A 17,880-nucleotide genomic window follows, 5' to 3' on the forward strand; every position below is an offset into this window, starting at 1 on the left:
TTGGCGTGCTAGTTGGACTTGATATTCTTGTTACATATAAAATTAAATATGAAGTAATATTTTTTTAGTTTGTAATTAGATAATTTATTAAATGGTAAATCCATCATGATAAATCTTGAATCTGTAAACAGTAACGATTCATCAAGAATAAATTACAAAATTAATAAATCAAAACAACAATGAATAAATTTAACAGAGATTGAATAAAGAATAAATTATTTAAAAAAAATTAATAATTGAAACATAATAATTATAATAAATTATTAAAAAAATAAATAATTTAACGATTAAAATTAAATAAAAAAGTAAAATTAATCTTATTTCTATAAGAATTTAAAATCTATGAGAGAGAGTGGAGAAATTAGGTATGATCATTTGAGAGGAAAGATATTATTTATTTTAGTAAATTAAATTTACTTTTAATAGGGATAATTAGATTTTTAATAAAAAATAAAAAATATAATAAAAAATAAAAAATAAAATAAATTTTAACTCTCGCATTAGAATTTAAAAAATAAATTTAACCTTTTTTAAAATTTAAATTAAAAAAATAAGAGAGGGTAACCTTTAACTTTGTTTATCGTACCCTTCACTAGCTAGGTATATCTGTTACTTACCCCACTTTCCCTTATAATTCGATTTACACCAGGGCACGCTGGTCTTCTCTCTCACTCTCGCTCAAGAAAACTGATCCCATTCTACAGAAATGAGACATTCATGGCGATTGCTTTTATTCCGGAATTGCTCTCGCTCGTCTCTCAGAGGCCCTGCTTACCCCTCCCATTATCGTTTCCAGGTACACTCCTCTTCCCCCTCTCTTCGCTATTTCTGTTCGCTCCGCACGCCTTCACTTCAAGTTCATTTCGCAGACCCTAAAAACCCCATAAATTCCAAAATCCCAATTGCTCGCTATTTCTCGTCTGAGCCACTGGTTGAACCCAAAAAGGACACTGATCATTGTTTTCTTGTATATGATATTTTCACTAAATTTACTGATATCAATGATATTACCAAAGAATTGGAGTTAAACAGTGTTGTTATTAACCATGAATTGGTATTGAAAGTCTTGAAGTCCCTCGAGTCTAGCCCTGATGTGGCTCAAAGGTTTTTCGATTGGGTTTTGGAGAAGGACAGTGAAAGATTGAGCTCCAGAGCTTATAATTTGATGCTGGGAATTCTGGGTGTTAATGGGCCCGTTGAGCAATTTTGGGCTTTAGTTGAAACCATGAAGAAAAAAGGTTATGGTGTGTCAAAGGGTGCACGGGACAAAGTAGTGGAGAAATTTGAGAAAGAAGGATTAAGGAGTGATCTGGAGAAGATGAAAGCACTTTTTGCGACAGGATCTGTAGATAATTCTGTGGAAAAGATTGGTTTGAGGGTGAGTAGGATTGTTAGGAATCAAGTTTGGGGAGAAGATGTTGAACAGCAGATTAATGATTTAAATGTAGCATTTTCAAGTAATTTGGTGAAGATTGTATTGGAGAATTTAGGTATGGAACCTATAAAAGCATTGATATTTTTTAGGTGGGTCGAGGAGAGTGGGCTGTATAAGCATGATGAAAGGAGTTATAATGCAATGGCTATGGTTTTGGGAAGGGAAGATTGTATTGACAGGTTTTGGAAGGTGGTTGATGAAATGAGGAGCAATGGATATGAAATGGAGGAGGAGATATATGTCAAGGTTTTGGCACGGTTTGTGAAGAGGAAAATGATTAAGGAGGCTGTGGACTTGTATGAGTTTGCAATGGGTGGCACTAATAAGCCTTCAGTGCAATGCTGCACCTTTTTGTTGAAGAAGATAGTGGTTGGTAAAGAATTTGATATGAATTTGTTTTCAAGGGTTGTAAGGATCTTTATTGGAAATGATTATGCATTGACAGATTCTATGCTTAATGCAGTTCTTAAATCTCTAACAACTGTTGGTAGATTTGGAGAGTGCAATAAGGTTTTGAAAGAAATGAAGGAAGGTGGGTTTGTAGCTAGTGGTAATCTACAGAGAAAGATTGTCTTCAGGCTTAGTTGTGCTGGGAACAAGGATAAAGTGAGTGAATTTGTGGATCATATGGAAGCATCTGGGAGTAATTTGGATTACAAGGCATGGACATCTTTAATTGAAGGGCATTGTGCATCTGGGGATCTTGAGAATGCATCTGATTGTTTCCAAAAACTGATTGAAAAGGAGGGAGTTTCTAATGCTATTTATGCCTTTGAATCTTTGGTAAATGCTTATTGTTACAAGAACAGAGCTATAGATGCATGCAAGCTTCTGCATGGCTACGTTTTTCATAATCAGTTAGCGCCTCGGCATACCACCTACAAAGGATTGATAAATAAATTATTGGTTCAGTATGGATTTGCCGATGCCTTGAATCTGTTGGATTTGATGAAAAATCATGGTTTTCCTCCCTTTGTGGATCCATTTATTAAGCATGTGTCGAAGTCTGGCACAGGTGATGATGCTGTAGCTTTTATGAAGGCTATGACTTCCAAAAAGTTTCCATCTACATCAGTGGTTCTTCGTTTATTCAAGGCCTTTTTCAAGGCTGGGAGGCATGCTGAAGCACAAGATTTCCTGTCCAAATGCCCATGTTACATCCGTAACCATGCTGATGTTTTAAATCTTTTTTGTTCTATGAAATCTGGTAAAAATACTGCTTCTGCTGCTGTGGTTGTCTAGACTTTTTTGGAATGTACAACATATTGTATTCTGTGAGGTTGATGTAGTTTGGCATTTGTTCAAAAGTGTGGTATGAAAATTTTTGACACTCGCATTGAACCTTGCCTTTGGATTGTAATCAACTTTGATTACTTGAAATAAAACTATATTAGTTCAAGTTTCCAAAAAATTTGCCTTTATGTTACAGAAGCTTGCCTTTTTTGGCACTTTCTATTAGTTTTGTTATTGTTATTACTTCCTAATAGATTGATTAAATGGTTTTGTATAGTTATTATATGCATTGGAAGTTGTGCTCATAACAATTAGGTCCTTAATGTTTAAATTTGCTTGAATTAACACTGAAATTGTTGTATTTTGCTATTGGAAGATGTCACTTTTCTTAGTTTATTTGACGCATGGCACATAATAGTTGCATATCTTGAATTTATTGTTAGCTTTTCTAGCAGCCTTGAAGTGGTTGAGTTGAAAGATTCATAAAAGGGCATTTTTTTTTTTTTTAGCTTATGACCTTTAGGCTAATTTCTATGACCGCTTTCTGAGATGTTTATTGAGTCATTTGCTTATTCCCTTGAAAATGATTAGTATTTACATTTCTATCATGTTTGGCTGTTGATTTTGTTGCCAATTGACAAACATAACTTTGAATATATCTACCTGCTTAGTGCAGTTTTATTGGTGATTATGAGCTTGAATATTTCTACAGTATGCTAAAAAGCCAATCTTACTGCAGTCCCTTGTCAGGAACTTTATTTTTAGAGGCCAAAATATACTTGGTTTGCAAGAGTTGGTTTAGAGTTAGGGACTTAGGGCTGTTAGAAATTTCCTCTAAGAAATTAGGGTTAAGATGGTAGAAATTACTGTGATTTTAATAGAGTTCCTTGAAAGTTGATTGCGTCATTTGGGATTTTTTGCTTTTCTTAAATTGTGTATGGATATGATGCACTGGATATAGCTGTCTATCATTAAGAATATATGAAATATAAAATGTGTATAATTTAGTAGTATCATAATATATGGGCAGTTCTAAGTTGGATTTTTCTAATTCATTTTTCTTTTTTGCATTCTTTTGTCCTAAATAAAGTGGTTATTTAGTTTTTCTTGTTTTTTATTCGTTTTCCATCTGAAATTCTGAATTAGCAGCAATTGCACTATTCAGGATGTGTTGGTGATTCTTTAATGATGTTATAGTGTGATTTGTTGGTTTTATTTTTGCAGTATAGAATGAGAAATTAATGGTAATTATGCTTGCAATAAAGAAAGGGCTTTCCTTGTTATTTATGAAAATAAATGTAAATTATTTACCTTACTCTTAGAGAGTTTGGATGGGTAGAAAATTTGATCAATGGTGGAGTGAATAGGGTTCTCTTTTATTGGTAAGTTTAAATCAGTTGGTTTCTTTTTCGCCTGTTTTCTCCTTTCCTTTTATTTTGAATAGAACCCATACCTGATAGGACTGACTTCAACCTGAATACTCTTGATGTTCTGGCTAGAATAAGCAGTATTATGTATGCCTTGTTAATGGTTATCTCTGTAGATGTAGTTGCTATTGTTCAGTTACCTTTTACTCATCAAAGTTATCAGGATCAAGAAGTGAATACCTTGTTTAATCAATGGTCAGGAATGAATTTACTAGGAATAGGTTAGAGAGTGTATATGTAGTAGGGAGCAGAATCACTTTATTATACTTTTGTTTTTCATTATCACTCACTTCACAGTCTAGGGGATGTACTTTGCCTTTCTATGATCATGGTCAGTGTTTGGTATTGAGCTTCATCATCTTTGCTTGAATTTCTTTGTTCTGTTTCCTCCTACTCTTAACGCCTTCCTTGGGCATAGAATGCTGAATTTGTTATGGTATTCCATTCATTCTGTTACTTGTTTTGTTTTGTAAAATGAGATTATTGCATATTGTAATCTTATGTCTATTGTTCATATTTTTCTTCCATTGTATAGTACTGGCTGTATCATGCTGTGAAGGCAAGGATATACTTGTGTATTTGTTTCTGTTTCCATCGTCGTTATATATTATGCGAGGTGTAGTAAATAAAACCAGACCAGATCAGCTGGGATTTATTTTATGTATAGTTCCTTAAAGAACTGGACTTGACTGTCTGTGCATCCCTGATAAACCAATAACAACTTTGTTTCTTAAGAAAGTTTAAGCAACTATTTAATGTCTCAAGACAAAGTAGTCCTGAGATCTTACTTTTTTGGGGTTGAAAATCAGATTATGTTCTATGTTCTTCAAGTCCAAGAACACTCTGCATTCTATCGCAGAGTAAACTTTCAATAGAATATAATACCTTTCAATAAAGAAGTTGGGAGATGAATTTCCTCTCTTGCCGTGATTTAGCCGTAACTGGATTTGAGAATTTTTGTTTTTTGAATTACAGTCTGGAAATAAACTCTGCTTCTTATAACACAAATCAATCTAAAGACAACGTTCATGATGCCATGGGCCATGGCAAGCATTATTGGAAAAAAAAAAAGGTTCTGGATGATGATGATGATGCAGAATCTGAATTTTGAAGGGCAAATTTTATCACAGCAGGATCAGAGGTTCTCAGGGAAAGGGTAACTTGCAAATAGAGAACTTGAGGACGATGCAAACCTGTGATGTACTTTTGAGATCTTTCACCTACCATTGGTAGATCTTGTGGGCTGCCCTCTGGTCTTGCAAAATAATGTTATAATGCTACGGATGTTGGAAAATAATGTCATAATGCTCCGATTCATCAATTCTTCTCAATATTTTCGAAAAAAAAAAAATCAATTCTTCTCAATTTGCATGTGTTAGCGCTACCCTTTTCACTCATCACCATCGTATGTGTCAGATTGGTTAGAAATTGAGAGCTTAGTGACTATTTGCAGATTTTCTCCCAAATCCAAACCCATAATTTGCACTTGTTGAAAAGGGCACATGAATGCCAAGTCGGTAATTTGCTTCCAGTTTTAAGTCAAAATACAAAACAACCACAAATCATCTACTAAAAAGTATTTTGCCGTGGAAAAAGAAGTACATTAAATAAATAATACAAATGCAAGAACTTGTTTTTTATGAGATTTTTCAAATTTGTTCTCTTTAAATGATTGAGGTTGGTGGGGGACCATTACAAGAGCTTTCGTTCCCATCTGTACGTATACATCCTCTAGCTGAGAATAGGGTTTCAGGAATTGTTTCTTGAGTGGGTAAACATAGCAATTGCCTTTCAGACAAACAGCAAGGAAATTTCATATTCCTTTCTTTCATTTCTTCTCCGCAAGAAAGCATGTATTGGTCTTGGTGAAATCTTTCTTCTGACACAACCTAGTTCTTAATTTCTTTACGCTTGGGATATTTAACAAAGCGATAAAAGCAATTAATCTTGTTATGTTATGTTCTTAGTTTCAAACCTCTATGGTCATGAATCATGATTAAGCTATTGGGTTAGTCGTAGCTAGATCTAGATCTCTTCATTGTGGGCACTTCTGGGTTCATGAAAAATGACATAACATCGATCAGCTGTGTTTCCTTATCTCCATTCTAAATTATAATGTTTGTTCTTATTGCTGATACCACAAAAATTTGTCAGCAAGCATCGAATAAGACTCATCGACAAGCAAAACGTGATGAGAGCGACCCAACAAAGGGTGATCTGGTTTCCAATTTCTTGAGCTTTCTCGTTGGGAATTTAATTACAAGGGTAAGATATAACAGTGGAAGGTTCTCGTTGAAGTTGAAGATGCATGGGATGGGAGAATCGTGATGAACACAAGACACGCTATGTTGTTACAGCATGTATGACAAAAATTGCCATCATCTCGTGATGATTGATGGGTGTTAACTTACGTACAAACATTTTGTGTGCATCAGTGCTCAGCATATATAGCTACATAGAGAGGGAGGGAAGGAGGGGACCTAGAACCTAGGTTTTATGTATATGTCCATTTCAAAAATCTAACTTGCGGTGTGTGACTGTGTTATGGACTAATATATAGTGTGTAATTTTATGGATTGGTGTCACTTTGTATCTGACAGCAGGTGATGAAGCCCGCAGGCTGGACCGGCTGCTATATTACGTGCAAGGAAGGGTTTGTATTCTTGTGAAAATTATTGGTCAGGTGGGTCGAGTTGCATTCGAAATGTGGCACTGGCTGTTATATAACAAGTAAATTGAATTGCACCTCTATTAATCGCTTAAACTTTTGACACGAACGATAGGCCGACAATAAGCCCTTAATACTATAATTATTATTATATGCATGTATGTATGCAAATCTACAGAGAATCTGAAGAAAGTTTTTTAATTTTTATGGTTCCACTTGGGGGTTAGCGGAAGGGAAGTTGAACATGATTTTAGTTTGTTTTGTCTCTTTCCACAAAAGAAAAAAGACAATCTTGTAGAGAATCTTGAGATAAATTTTTTTTTAAAGTGGGGCAAGCTTTTGAGTTTTGAAAGTGTTTAGGGCTTGTGGGAACCTTATTAAAGATTATTTTGTTTTGCTTCTCTCTTGAAATAAATAAGGGAAGAAAAAGAAGCCTTGCAAGTTTGATGGACAACAGAGAGAAATAATTAACGTTATATAATTTTCTTTTAAAAAAAGAGACTATTAGGATTAGAGTTGAAAATCCCTTAAAACAGGTAATTAATTGATAGATTACTAATACAATAGCAGAATTGATTTATTTTTGTTGGGGTGATGTATGGTAATATTGTGGCATATCCCCTCAAAATGGGACATTTAGTCCTAACTCCTAAACGTGAATTCTTTTCTATGTCCAACCCAATTATATATATATATATATATATATATATATATATATATATATATATATATATAAGCTTCCAATATGAATATGCTTTTATTAGATGATTAAATATTGGCTGTATTTTGATTTCCATTTTATATGCAATATACAAAGAAAATTAAGCATGGATGGACTAATTCATTTGGTTATGTAATGGATTGGATCAAAATTTTAAATAACTATGATATAAGTATATCATTTCATGTGATGCAGACCAAACAGCTTTAAAATAATCAAAGAATAGAAAAAAAAAATTATTCACCCCATTTTCAATTTAGCATACATAAGCCTAAATACCGGGGACGTTTTAATAATGGCTAATTTACCTTAACCTTTGGGATGGCTTTATAATATTTATTTTTATTTTTATTATTTTAAAATTAAGAGTTTAATTTCATGGTTTATAAATTAAGTAGTGTTTGGTTCATCTTTTAAGTGCAACTAATAGCTGATAATAAAACTGAAAGCTAATAGGTAAATGATATGATACTCATCAGCTCTCTCATCAGTTGATAGTTGTAACACCCCAAAATTTTAATTTTATTATTTTATGAGTATTATTGATATTTTAATTTTATTTAAATTTTAAGAAATTATTGAGATTTTTTGGATTTTAAAAATCGGGTTCGATTTTCCGAAAATATAAACTTTGATGATTTTTAAAAATTTATTTAAAAATCACGTGGCAAAACTAAAAATATATTTGGAGTCTACGAATTTTTTTGAGTTTTCTGGAATTTTTTTAGAATTTTTGGACCTCGTTTTCGGTCCCGAGGCAGAGTAAAAATTTAAAATTTTGTATCCTGAATCGAACCGGACCGGATCGGACCGATCGAATCGGACCGGCCTTTTCTTTTTCTTCCTTCTTCCTCCCCCCGCGTCCCGACCCCTCTCCCTTTCTCTCTCTTTTTCTCTCTCCTCCCTCCTCCCCTTGCCGCGCCGCCACCTCGCCTGCCACCCCAGCTCACCGGCACGCCGCCTCACCCCTCCTCCACGGCCGGCCGCTGCCTGGAACGCCGGAAAACGTCGCCCGAAGTGGAGCGACGCGCGCGCGACCGTTTGTCTTCCAGGCCAAAATCCAGCCGATCCGGCCACCAATCGGACCGGGTCTTGTGTCTAAACTCATCTACTCGTTGAGAGCTTTCCATAGACACCAAGAACACCGAAACCCATTGAGAGCGGCTTGTCCAATTTTTGCCCGGGAAGTTTTAGCCCATTTTGATTTTTGGGCTAGATTTCTCACAAACCGTAAACCCCACGAGAAAACCGAGAGTACCAGAGCGCTCCACTCGTTGAGAGCATCGCGGGGATATAAATTTTAAAATTTTCCGACACCGTTTTTCGGTGGGTCCCATGGAACTTCACAGTATTTTTCCAAGCATTAAATGAGCTTAGCAAATTTCGTAAAATTTATGTACTAACCCCCGTGTTGTGGGCTTCGTGTAGGTATTCTCAATTCGCGGAAATTCGACAGTTGTCCGGGTCTGTGAATTTCCGGCCAGACAAACCCGTTACCGGAAAAGTCTCCGAATTGGACCGAGGTTTTGGCTACCCCCCATTGTCAGACGTCCCGAGCGCGTCCCTGAAGTCGGAATCAGCAAAGGTAAAGCCGAACCTTGTTTTTTCGTAATTTTCTAGTGCTTAAATAGGATTAAAAATTCATAAAATATTCGTGGTAGCTCAGAAAATTATGATTCTTTTTGCAATAGCCTAGTAATATTGCTAAGGACCGCGGGGCAAAGTTTTAGAATTTTTAGAGCTTGTTTGGGTATTTTTTGCAAAAATGATCAATTATAAGGACTAAATTAAAATTTTACATATTGTGATGGATGACTGATTTGATGGGCCCAGGAGGGGCTGTGTGATGTGATTGAATTGTGGATATATGAGTTGCGAATATAGAAGTGTGTTTTGAGCCCTTTTGCAGGTTGGGTAGGTCCTAGGTATAGGGGAGACTCTGCCGGATTTTCGGTACGACTTAGGATGTATTTGGTCTTTTCTTGATTTGTATTGAGTTATTTGTATTAAATAATTGTAATGTAATTGTCGTGTCTGGGATGACCTTCTTTCTCCGCTTACCGCCACAAAGGACCGTTGTCAAGTCTGTGAGTAAAATATTAATTTTAATTGTAATTTCACTATTATTATATATTCAAGCATGCCCATGCATCACTTATATGCATATATCTATGTAGATAAACTTTGGGCACGATTTATGTTGCATTCATAACTGTGAAAGTGCCATGTATATTGTTGTGGTAATTTGGAGCAGTGTGCGTGCGTTGGCGTGCGTGTGATGTAGTGTGGACTATGGATAGGACGGGTAGACACGGCTTGAGATCTTCGCTGGGACCCGGTCCTTCGGGGTAGACACGGCTTGAGTTCTTCGCTGGGACCCCGATTTGGTTATTAAGTGGAAGTCCGAGCTGAGTTCTTCGCTGGCACAGTTGGAATTAAGAGAGCTGTATAGGGGATTAGCTCCCATATATATTATGATTGATATTACCGGGTGCGTGAGTGCTCCAAATTACCTTTTTGATGTTATGATATGAAATTATTGCTGGTGTTGCAGTTCACTCTACAGGGTGCATTTTTTAGATAGTTATAGAGATTATAGTTAAAATTGATATTTTACTCTCTGAGTCGAACGCTCACTCCTGTTCAATATTTTTTTCAGGCTACAGGAGGATTTTATTGTGGTTAACCTGCTTTTCTCCTTCACAGGTTGTTTATCAATATTTGTATAATTTTATTTACTCCTAGAATTTCCGCATGTGTTAGAAATATTAATTGATTCGGGTCTGTAATATAAATTGTTATGTGGACCTGTAAAATTACTATATGCATGTTTGATGGACTGGATGAGGGAGCTGAGCTCCCATTTATCTTTATGTTGATATGAGTATGTGGAGGGTGAGCTGAGCTCCCCAATTGATGATATATTTTGTTTACAGGTCGGGTGAGTCAAAAACTCCCCGTTGAAAGGTCCACCTTATGGCCGGACTCCGTCCGGTTGATTTCTTGATATTGGGCCCAAATGGGCCTTAGAGTTGGATTAATGAATAATTAGGCTTACTACGGGCCTCGGGGGCTTTAGGCTGGTTCAGGTCCTAGTGCCGGTCCGGCCCATAAGTTGGGTCGTGACAAATGTGGTATCAGAGCTTAGGCTCCAGATTCTTAGGGAATGTTCATCTAAAGTGTTGGGAAGAGTCTACTAGGAGTCACATGCGGAAAAAAATAGGGTCCACATTCGTCTTGCATTGTCATCTTTGCTTCTAGTTTCTGCTTCATATATTGTGTGTAAATATGAGTCTATAGAGCTGTGTAATGAGTAATTTTGAATTTTGTGGGCTAATGCTGTAACGGCCCGGCCCACTAGTGATATTGTCCGCTCTGGGCCGGGCCGTTACATTTATGGTATCAGAGCCACTCCGCGTGCAACCTTGAACGATGGTGGGCAAACCTCAGCGAGGACGCTGAGTCCCATAAGGGGGGTGGATTGTAACACCCTAGGCAAATCCCACATCGACAAAACACGGAGAGATCGGGTTCATAAGATGGAGGTTCCTAACCCCTAGTGACGCGTTTTAAAACCGTGAGGGCTTCGGCTCAGAGCGGACAATATCACTAGTGGGTCGGGCCTCCCAGGATCGAAACCTGGCTCTGATACCACAAATGTAATGGCCCGACCCACTAGTGATATTGTCCACTCTGGGCCGAAGCCCTCACGGTTTTAAAACGCGTCACTAGGGGTTAGGAACCTCCATCTTATGAACCCAGCATCTCTCCCGTGTTTTGTCGATGTGGGATTTGCCTAGGGTGTTACAAATGCTGCTGAATTTCAGGAAAATGCGTAGAAGCAGGAGAGTTGCCACTGCACCAGAACCAGATGTGCCTGACGAGGTGTCAGCACAGGATGAGGCGCCTGCCCCGAGAAGGCGGGGTAGGAGGCCTAGAGCTGCTCAAGTAGAAGAGCAGCTGCCAACAGTTCAGGATCAGTCTTTCATGGCACAGGGTCTCATGGACCCATGGCAGCTACTCTAGCTGGGTTGCAGAGAACCATTGACATGATGGCGCAGTATATGGTCCACCCTCCACAGAGCAGCAGTCCACCGCACCAAGAGGAGAACCTTACAAACAGATCATAAATTTCAAGAAGTTGGTGCCTGGTACTTATGATGTGTCAGACAATGCATATCGGTTTTTGGATTCTCGCATGTGCAGAAATGTAATTGCGATTGATGATAGAAGACTTATAGAGTGTATGCAGCATGTCATGGGGCCTATGCCTAGACAATGGATGAATGACTACATATTACCTCGGATGGAGGGTTTGTCGTGGACTCAGTTTGTGGAACTGTTCATTAATCGGTTTGTGCCAGAAAGCTTCAGGGATCAAAAGCAGTGGGTGTAGGGGTGGGGGCGTGAGGCGAAATATCATCCATTAGAATTACATAAAATGCACCAGGTAATGCCCAGGAAAGATGGTGGAGTCACAATGGTCTCACTTAAGTACCACATCCTTAGACAGCATTTCCTAGACATGCACTTCATACAATCCTAATAGAATCAAACCACTGGTAAGTACCGTCTTCCCATAACACTACCACGGTACTAAGGATTTATGCCACGAAGGCATAGATAGACAGGAGTCGCCACCCAGGTAATAACCGGGACATATTCAGTGTTTCTTCCGAGGGTCATGGATGGCAACTTACTCCTTGCAGAGTTTCCACAACCGTCATCACCATAGCCCAATGTCTAGGTTCGGGATAGTGGGTACGTAAGGGGAAGGTGTTAGGCACCCCTTACGCCTGGTCTAACCTCGTTAATTCGAGTGTCAGTCCTCTACTAATGTTTCTAGAAGTCTTGTTTATTATTCCTTTATTAAACTTTATCCTAAAAAATGCAATTCTAATCCTACACACGCAAGTAATTCATAAAAGGGTTGTTGTTTACACACAATTTTCATGCACAAGTAATTCCTATCTATGGGGTTGCTAATTATTTAAATGATATTTACCAGATGACTAAAATTAATTTATTATTGGGAATTTAATTTACAAACAAATTCAATTTCAAATAACCTTACGTTTCTATTTAACCTAATTAATTAATTTTCACCAAGTTACCCTAAGGATAATTGAACTAAGTTAATTATGTACATGTATAATTTATTCTAATATCACATAAGTCCCAAACAATCACAACCTAATAAAGATTTCTAACATGCAAATTTATTTTACAATTACCAAGTATTAAATTAAATTTATTTTACATGCCAATGTTAGTTTAATTTACAAACAAGATTAATTTTAATTTACAAAGTATTTATTTAAATTAATTACATGCAAAAGTCAGTTAAATTAAAAACAAAGTTAATTTTAATTTACCAAATAAAAGTTCTATTATTACTATAATTTTATGCCAATGGTTATTTGAGAAGTTTAGAGCTACTTACCTGTTGGTAAATGCAGTTGCCATTGGGGCAAGCTACCCTTAAAAAAGGGTCTTCTCTTCTAGTATAGCAATGATATCCTTGGCTTTCTCCCGTTTAGCTCCATATAAGCTCCACGCAAATGCCCTCTTTGGTACTTACCTTAGGGCTACTTACCAATTTTGTTTATAATAAAAAAAAAATAAAGAAACTAAAAAAAAATAAAAGAAATAAAGAAAATATTAATAACAATTTACATTGGATTCTAACTCTAGTCTCCTAAAGGGCTAAGATTCCTAATTAGTTACAACTACCTAATGGTTTAAGTCTTCTAACATGATCCAAACACTTCATAATACTTCTTGAATTAAAAGAACACAGAAAAATAGATCAAATATCAATTAAAACCCAAGAAAATACAAGAACATGCATAAATATACAATTTCTAAATTCTGACAGATTAACGGTAGCAAGAAATTCGATTTTTCAAAAATAGTTATACATGCCTAAAAATCATAAAAAAATTACAGAAGATAGCCTATATATCATACAAGATCATAAAATTTATAAATCAAATAAAACCCTAGCCGAATGGTCTATATAAATCGTAACTTTTCTAAGTGACAGAATCGTATTACTTTTTTGTAAAATTCATAACTCATTAACTACAACAGATATGAATGCAAAGCCAATTGAAAAAGATTCATAAGATTCTAAAGTTAATTTTAGACACTAGATTTGCACAAATATATTAAGGAACAAGGGAGATATGGGCTCCACAAGTCGGATATCCTGCAAATCAGATTTTACAGGAATCCTAACTTCAAACAGCCATAACTTACAAAATATTAAAGCTTTTTTAGTGATTCTTGAGCCTAAAATTAATGGAATTTCGTGTAGAATATGAATATAATTTTTACAAATTTTTTACAGATTCAAAAAATAAAGAAAAATAATAAAAATACGAGAGACAAAAACTAAACATGTGCAGAGTTGTGTATCCCCTCAAATTAAACATGATTACATGATCAATATGAAAATATAAAATAAATTGAAGACAAGGAGCATAGAATTAAAATATTGTGTGGCATAGATCTTGAAAAGAAAACAATAAAAACTGACCTTCCAGAAATCTTTTATGAAAATCTTCTTGAAGAAAAGAAAAAAAAATAAGGAAAAACTTAAAGAATCTTAAATATCTCTAAATTTCTTATAGCTCTGAATTTTCTCTTCCTCTTTCCTCCCCATCATCCTCTCTCTTCCCTTCTCTAGTAGGGTATTTATAGGGTTTTGGGAGAGAGGTGTGATAGGGTTTGGAGTCTTAAGATGATAAAGTTTAGATGACTTAAACAACTACAATTGCAGAATTCGAATAAGACTGTGATATGGGTGAGGTGTTTCAACCAATAGGAAGACAGGAAAAAATGGAAGGCACCAATAGGGAATAAGGAAGAGGTGTGGTAGGATTTGGAGTCTTAGGGTGATAAAGTTTAGATGACTTAAACAACTACGATTGCAGAATTCGAATAAGACTGGGATATGGGTGAGGTGTTTCAACCAATAGGAAGACAGGAAAAAATGGAAGGCACCAATAAGGAGTGAGGAAGAGAGTGGGGCCAAGGAGGAGAGAGATATTTTGTTATTTTAATTTTTAGAAAATAATTAAATGGGTCCCATTTAAAATTCCTAACTAGGCTTTCTTAGGCCCATAGAGCCCAATTAAACTTAATTAGATCCATTTAATAACTACCCATATTAAATTTAAACAAAATAAAATTTTATTTAAATTTAATTAAATTAATTTCCCCAAAACTTTATTATTATTTTTATTTTTTCAAGATCATACCACGGAATTAATAATTCAGCTCCATGCCTCCAATTACATCTTACAGTCATATAATTTTTCTTCATCGGGTTTCCCACGGCCTCAATGCACATACTCATCACAAAATAAGGGTCTACAGTGGGCCTTTGAGGCCTTAAGACAGAATGGCAGTGCAGAGATGAGTATGCTCTGCAATTCGGAGTTGAGCGGTATGCCCCTACAAAGATATCTCTGAAACTATGAAGGTGAAGAGATTCCTAAAGGGGCTAGACAGGAGGTATGCAAACCTGGCCATGATGTCTGATCAGTCTTTTGATGTAGTAGTTGATCGAGCCAGACAGATAGAGATTAGCTATGTTGTGGATGACAGCGGAAGAGCAAAGAAAAACAGAGCAGAGGGTTCTTCAGGTGTTCCCCACATGGGTACTACGGATAGTGGTGGCCAAACTAATTACAGAGGAAGAAGCAAGAATAAGAGAAGTGGTTTTAGACACAAATCCCGAGGGTTCAGATCAGTGCAGATCCAAAGAAGTGGTCACGATTGGGTATAGCAGCCTGGTCTGGTTCAGGATCTTCCTTAGCACCTTGTGCACAGTGTGGAAGAGGATATTCAGGACCTTGTATGATGGGCTCAGGAGTATGCTTCAGGTGTGGCCAACCAGGTCACTTTGCTAGGGAATGTCCCATGTTCAGCGAGCTACAGATGGGGTCACAGGGTTCTGTTGCAAATGTTCCTCGTCAGTTGTATCCGGGTGCTTCCAAAGATGGCAGTGATCGCCTGGGCCAACAGGGCCGAGGACAAGGGGGAAATGGATTTGGAGGCAGATCAGGAGGTAGAAGTCAATATCAGGGTTCTGCCACTCAGGGTAGGGGTCAAGCTCGGGTTTTCACCCTGACCCACCAGAATGCTCAGGCTTCCAATGCAGTCGTGGCAGGTATTCTTCTGGTCTGTTCCTATAAGGCTCGTGTTTTAATAGATCCGGGTGCTATGCACTCATTTGTCTCCCCTGTGTTTGCCATGAGATTGGGTAGAAACCCTACAACTTTAGAATGTCCTTTGTCGGTAGCTACCCCACTTAGTGACAACATAGATGTAGATATGATTTTTCCGGGTAGCCCAGTAGTAGTGGATGGAAAGATTCTCCCAGCAGACTTGTTTCCTCTACCAGCAATGGATTTCGATGTAATCTTGGGGATGGATTGGTTGGCAACTCATTATGCCACTTTAGACTGCAGGAACAAAAAGGTGTATTTTCACATACCCGGTGTGGAAGAGTTTAGCTTCGATGGTGACAGGAGCGTGGCTTCATATAACTTGATGTCAGCAATTAGTGCTAGAAAAATATTGAGGCGTAGATGTCAAGGGTATTTGGCATTGGTGAGAGATACCTCTGTAGAAGGTGTCAACATGGAAAATGTTCCTGTTGTCAGAGAATTCATGGATGTCTTCCCTAAAGAGCTTCCAGGGTTGCCACCGGAAAGGGAAATAGAGTTCTGCATTGATATTGTGCCGGGTAAAAACCCCATATTAATGCCGCCTTACAGGATGGCGCCAGCAGAATTGAAGGAGCTAAAGGAGCAACTACAGGAGCTTTTGGACAAGGGTTTTATATGTCCGAGCACTTCACCCTGGGGTGCTCCTGTTCTATTTGTAAGAAAGAAGGATGGGTCATTGAGATTGTGTATTGACTATAGACAGCTGAACAAGGTGACTGTGAAGAACAAGTATCCACTTCCTCGGATCGACGATCTGTTTGATCAGCTCCAAGGGGCAAGATTCTTTTCCAAGATAGACCTGCGATCAGGCTACCATCAGTTGAGAATTAGGAATGAGGATGTGTCCAAAACGGCATTCAGGATAAGATATGGTCATTATGAGTTCTTGGTGATGTCTTTTGGACTCACTAATGCACCAGCAGCCTTCATGGACTTGATGAATAGGGTGTTCAAGCCGTTTTTGGACCTTTTTGTCATCGTATTCATAGATGACATTTTGGTATACTCTCGGACCGAGGAGGAACACGTGTGGCACTTGAAGATGGTGTTGCAGACTTTGAGGGAGCACCAGCTGTATGCCAAATTTTCAAAATGTGAATTTTGGCTAGAAAGCATCTCATTCTTGGGACACGTGGTTTCTAGTGAAGGTATTCAAGTGGATCCCAAGAAAATTGAAGCTGTAACTGATTGGCTTAGGCCTACAACAGTCACTGAGGTGCAAAGTTTTCTGGGTTTAGCTGGCTACTATAGGCGTTTTGTCCAAGATTTTTCCAGGATAGCGACTCCCCTAACTAAGTTAACTCGGAAGAATGTTCCATTCATTTGGACAGATGACTGTGAGAAGAGCTTCCAGAAGCTTAAGGAGTGTCTAACCACCGCTCCTGTGTTGACACTACCTATGAGTGGTGAAGGATACACCGTGTACTGTGACACCTTTAGAGTTGGCCTAGGGTGTGTTTTGATGCAGAATGGAAAAGTAGTGGCTTATGCTTCAAGACAGCTGAAGAGGCATGAGCAGAACTACCCCACCCATGATTTGGAAATGGCGGCTGTAGTCTTTGCACTAAAAATCTAGAGACACTACCTGTATGGTGAAGTGTGCGAGATATACACCGACCACAAGAGTTTGAAGTACATCTTCCAACAGAGGGATTTAAACTTGAGACAGAGGAGATGGATGGAGCTTCTGAAAGACTATGATTGCACTATCCAGTACCACCCTGGGAAGGCCAATGTAGTAGCAGATGCTTTGAGCAGAAAATCTTCTGGCAGTTTGGCGCACATTTCAGTAGAGAAAAGACCGTTGATTCGGGAAGTACATGAGTTGATGGATCAAGGTTTAATCCTAGATCTTTCAGATGAGGGGGTATTGTTGGCTTATTTTTCAGTGAGGCCAGACTTACGGGACAGAGTTAGAGTTTCCCAGCACAGAGACCAACAATTGATGAAGATCATAGAAAGAGTACAGCGGGTGAAGGTGGTGAGTTCGGATTTGCCAATGATGGCGCCCTAGTGCAAGGTTCTAGGATATGTGTGCCCGATGTGGACAATCTTAGAGATGAAATCATGCGAGAGGCACACTATACACTGTACAGTGTCCACCCAGGCTCCACCAAGATGTACCATGATGTGAAGGATAGCTATTGGTAGAATGG

General features: G+C 37.6%; 1 protein-coding gene across 1 annotated transcript; it reads left to right on the forward strand.

Moving 5' to 3' along the window:
* The first annotated feature begins 619 nt into the window (after window positions 1–619).
* Window positions 620–2,846, forward strand: LOC110670846 (pentatricopeptide repeat-containing protein At3g02490, mitochondrial). The gene has a single exon (XM_021833127.2). The coding sequence runs from the start codon at window positions 707–709 to the stop codon at window positions 2,675–2,677; it is 1,971 nt and encodes a 656-aa protein (XP_021688819.2). The 5' UTR covers window positions 620–706; the 3' UTR covers window positions 2,678–2,846.
* The last annotated feature ends 15,034 nt before the right edge of the window (window positions 2,847–17,880 follow it).

Source organism: Hevea brasiliensis, chromosome 9 (genome assembly GCF_030052815.1).
Source record: "Hevea brasiliensis isolate MT/VB/25A 57/8 chromosome 9, ASM3005281v1, whole genome shotgun sequence".
NCBI lineage: Eukaryota > Viridiplantae > Streptophyta > Magnoliopsida > Malpighiales > Euphorbiaceae > Hevea > Hevea brasiliensis.

Bases quoted from the DNA above. Each gene is read 5' to 3' on its own strand.
- LOC110670846 (XM_021833127.2), top strand. From the start codon at position 707: ATGAGACATTCATGGCGATTGCTTTTATTCCGGAATTGCTCTCGCTCG.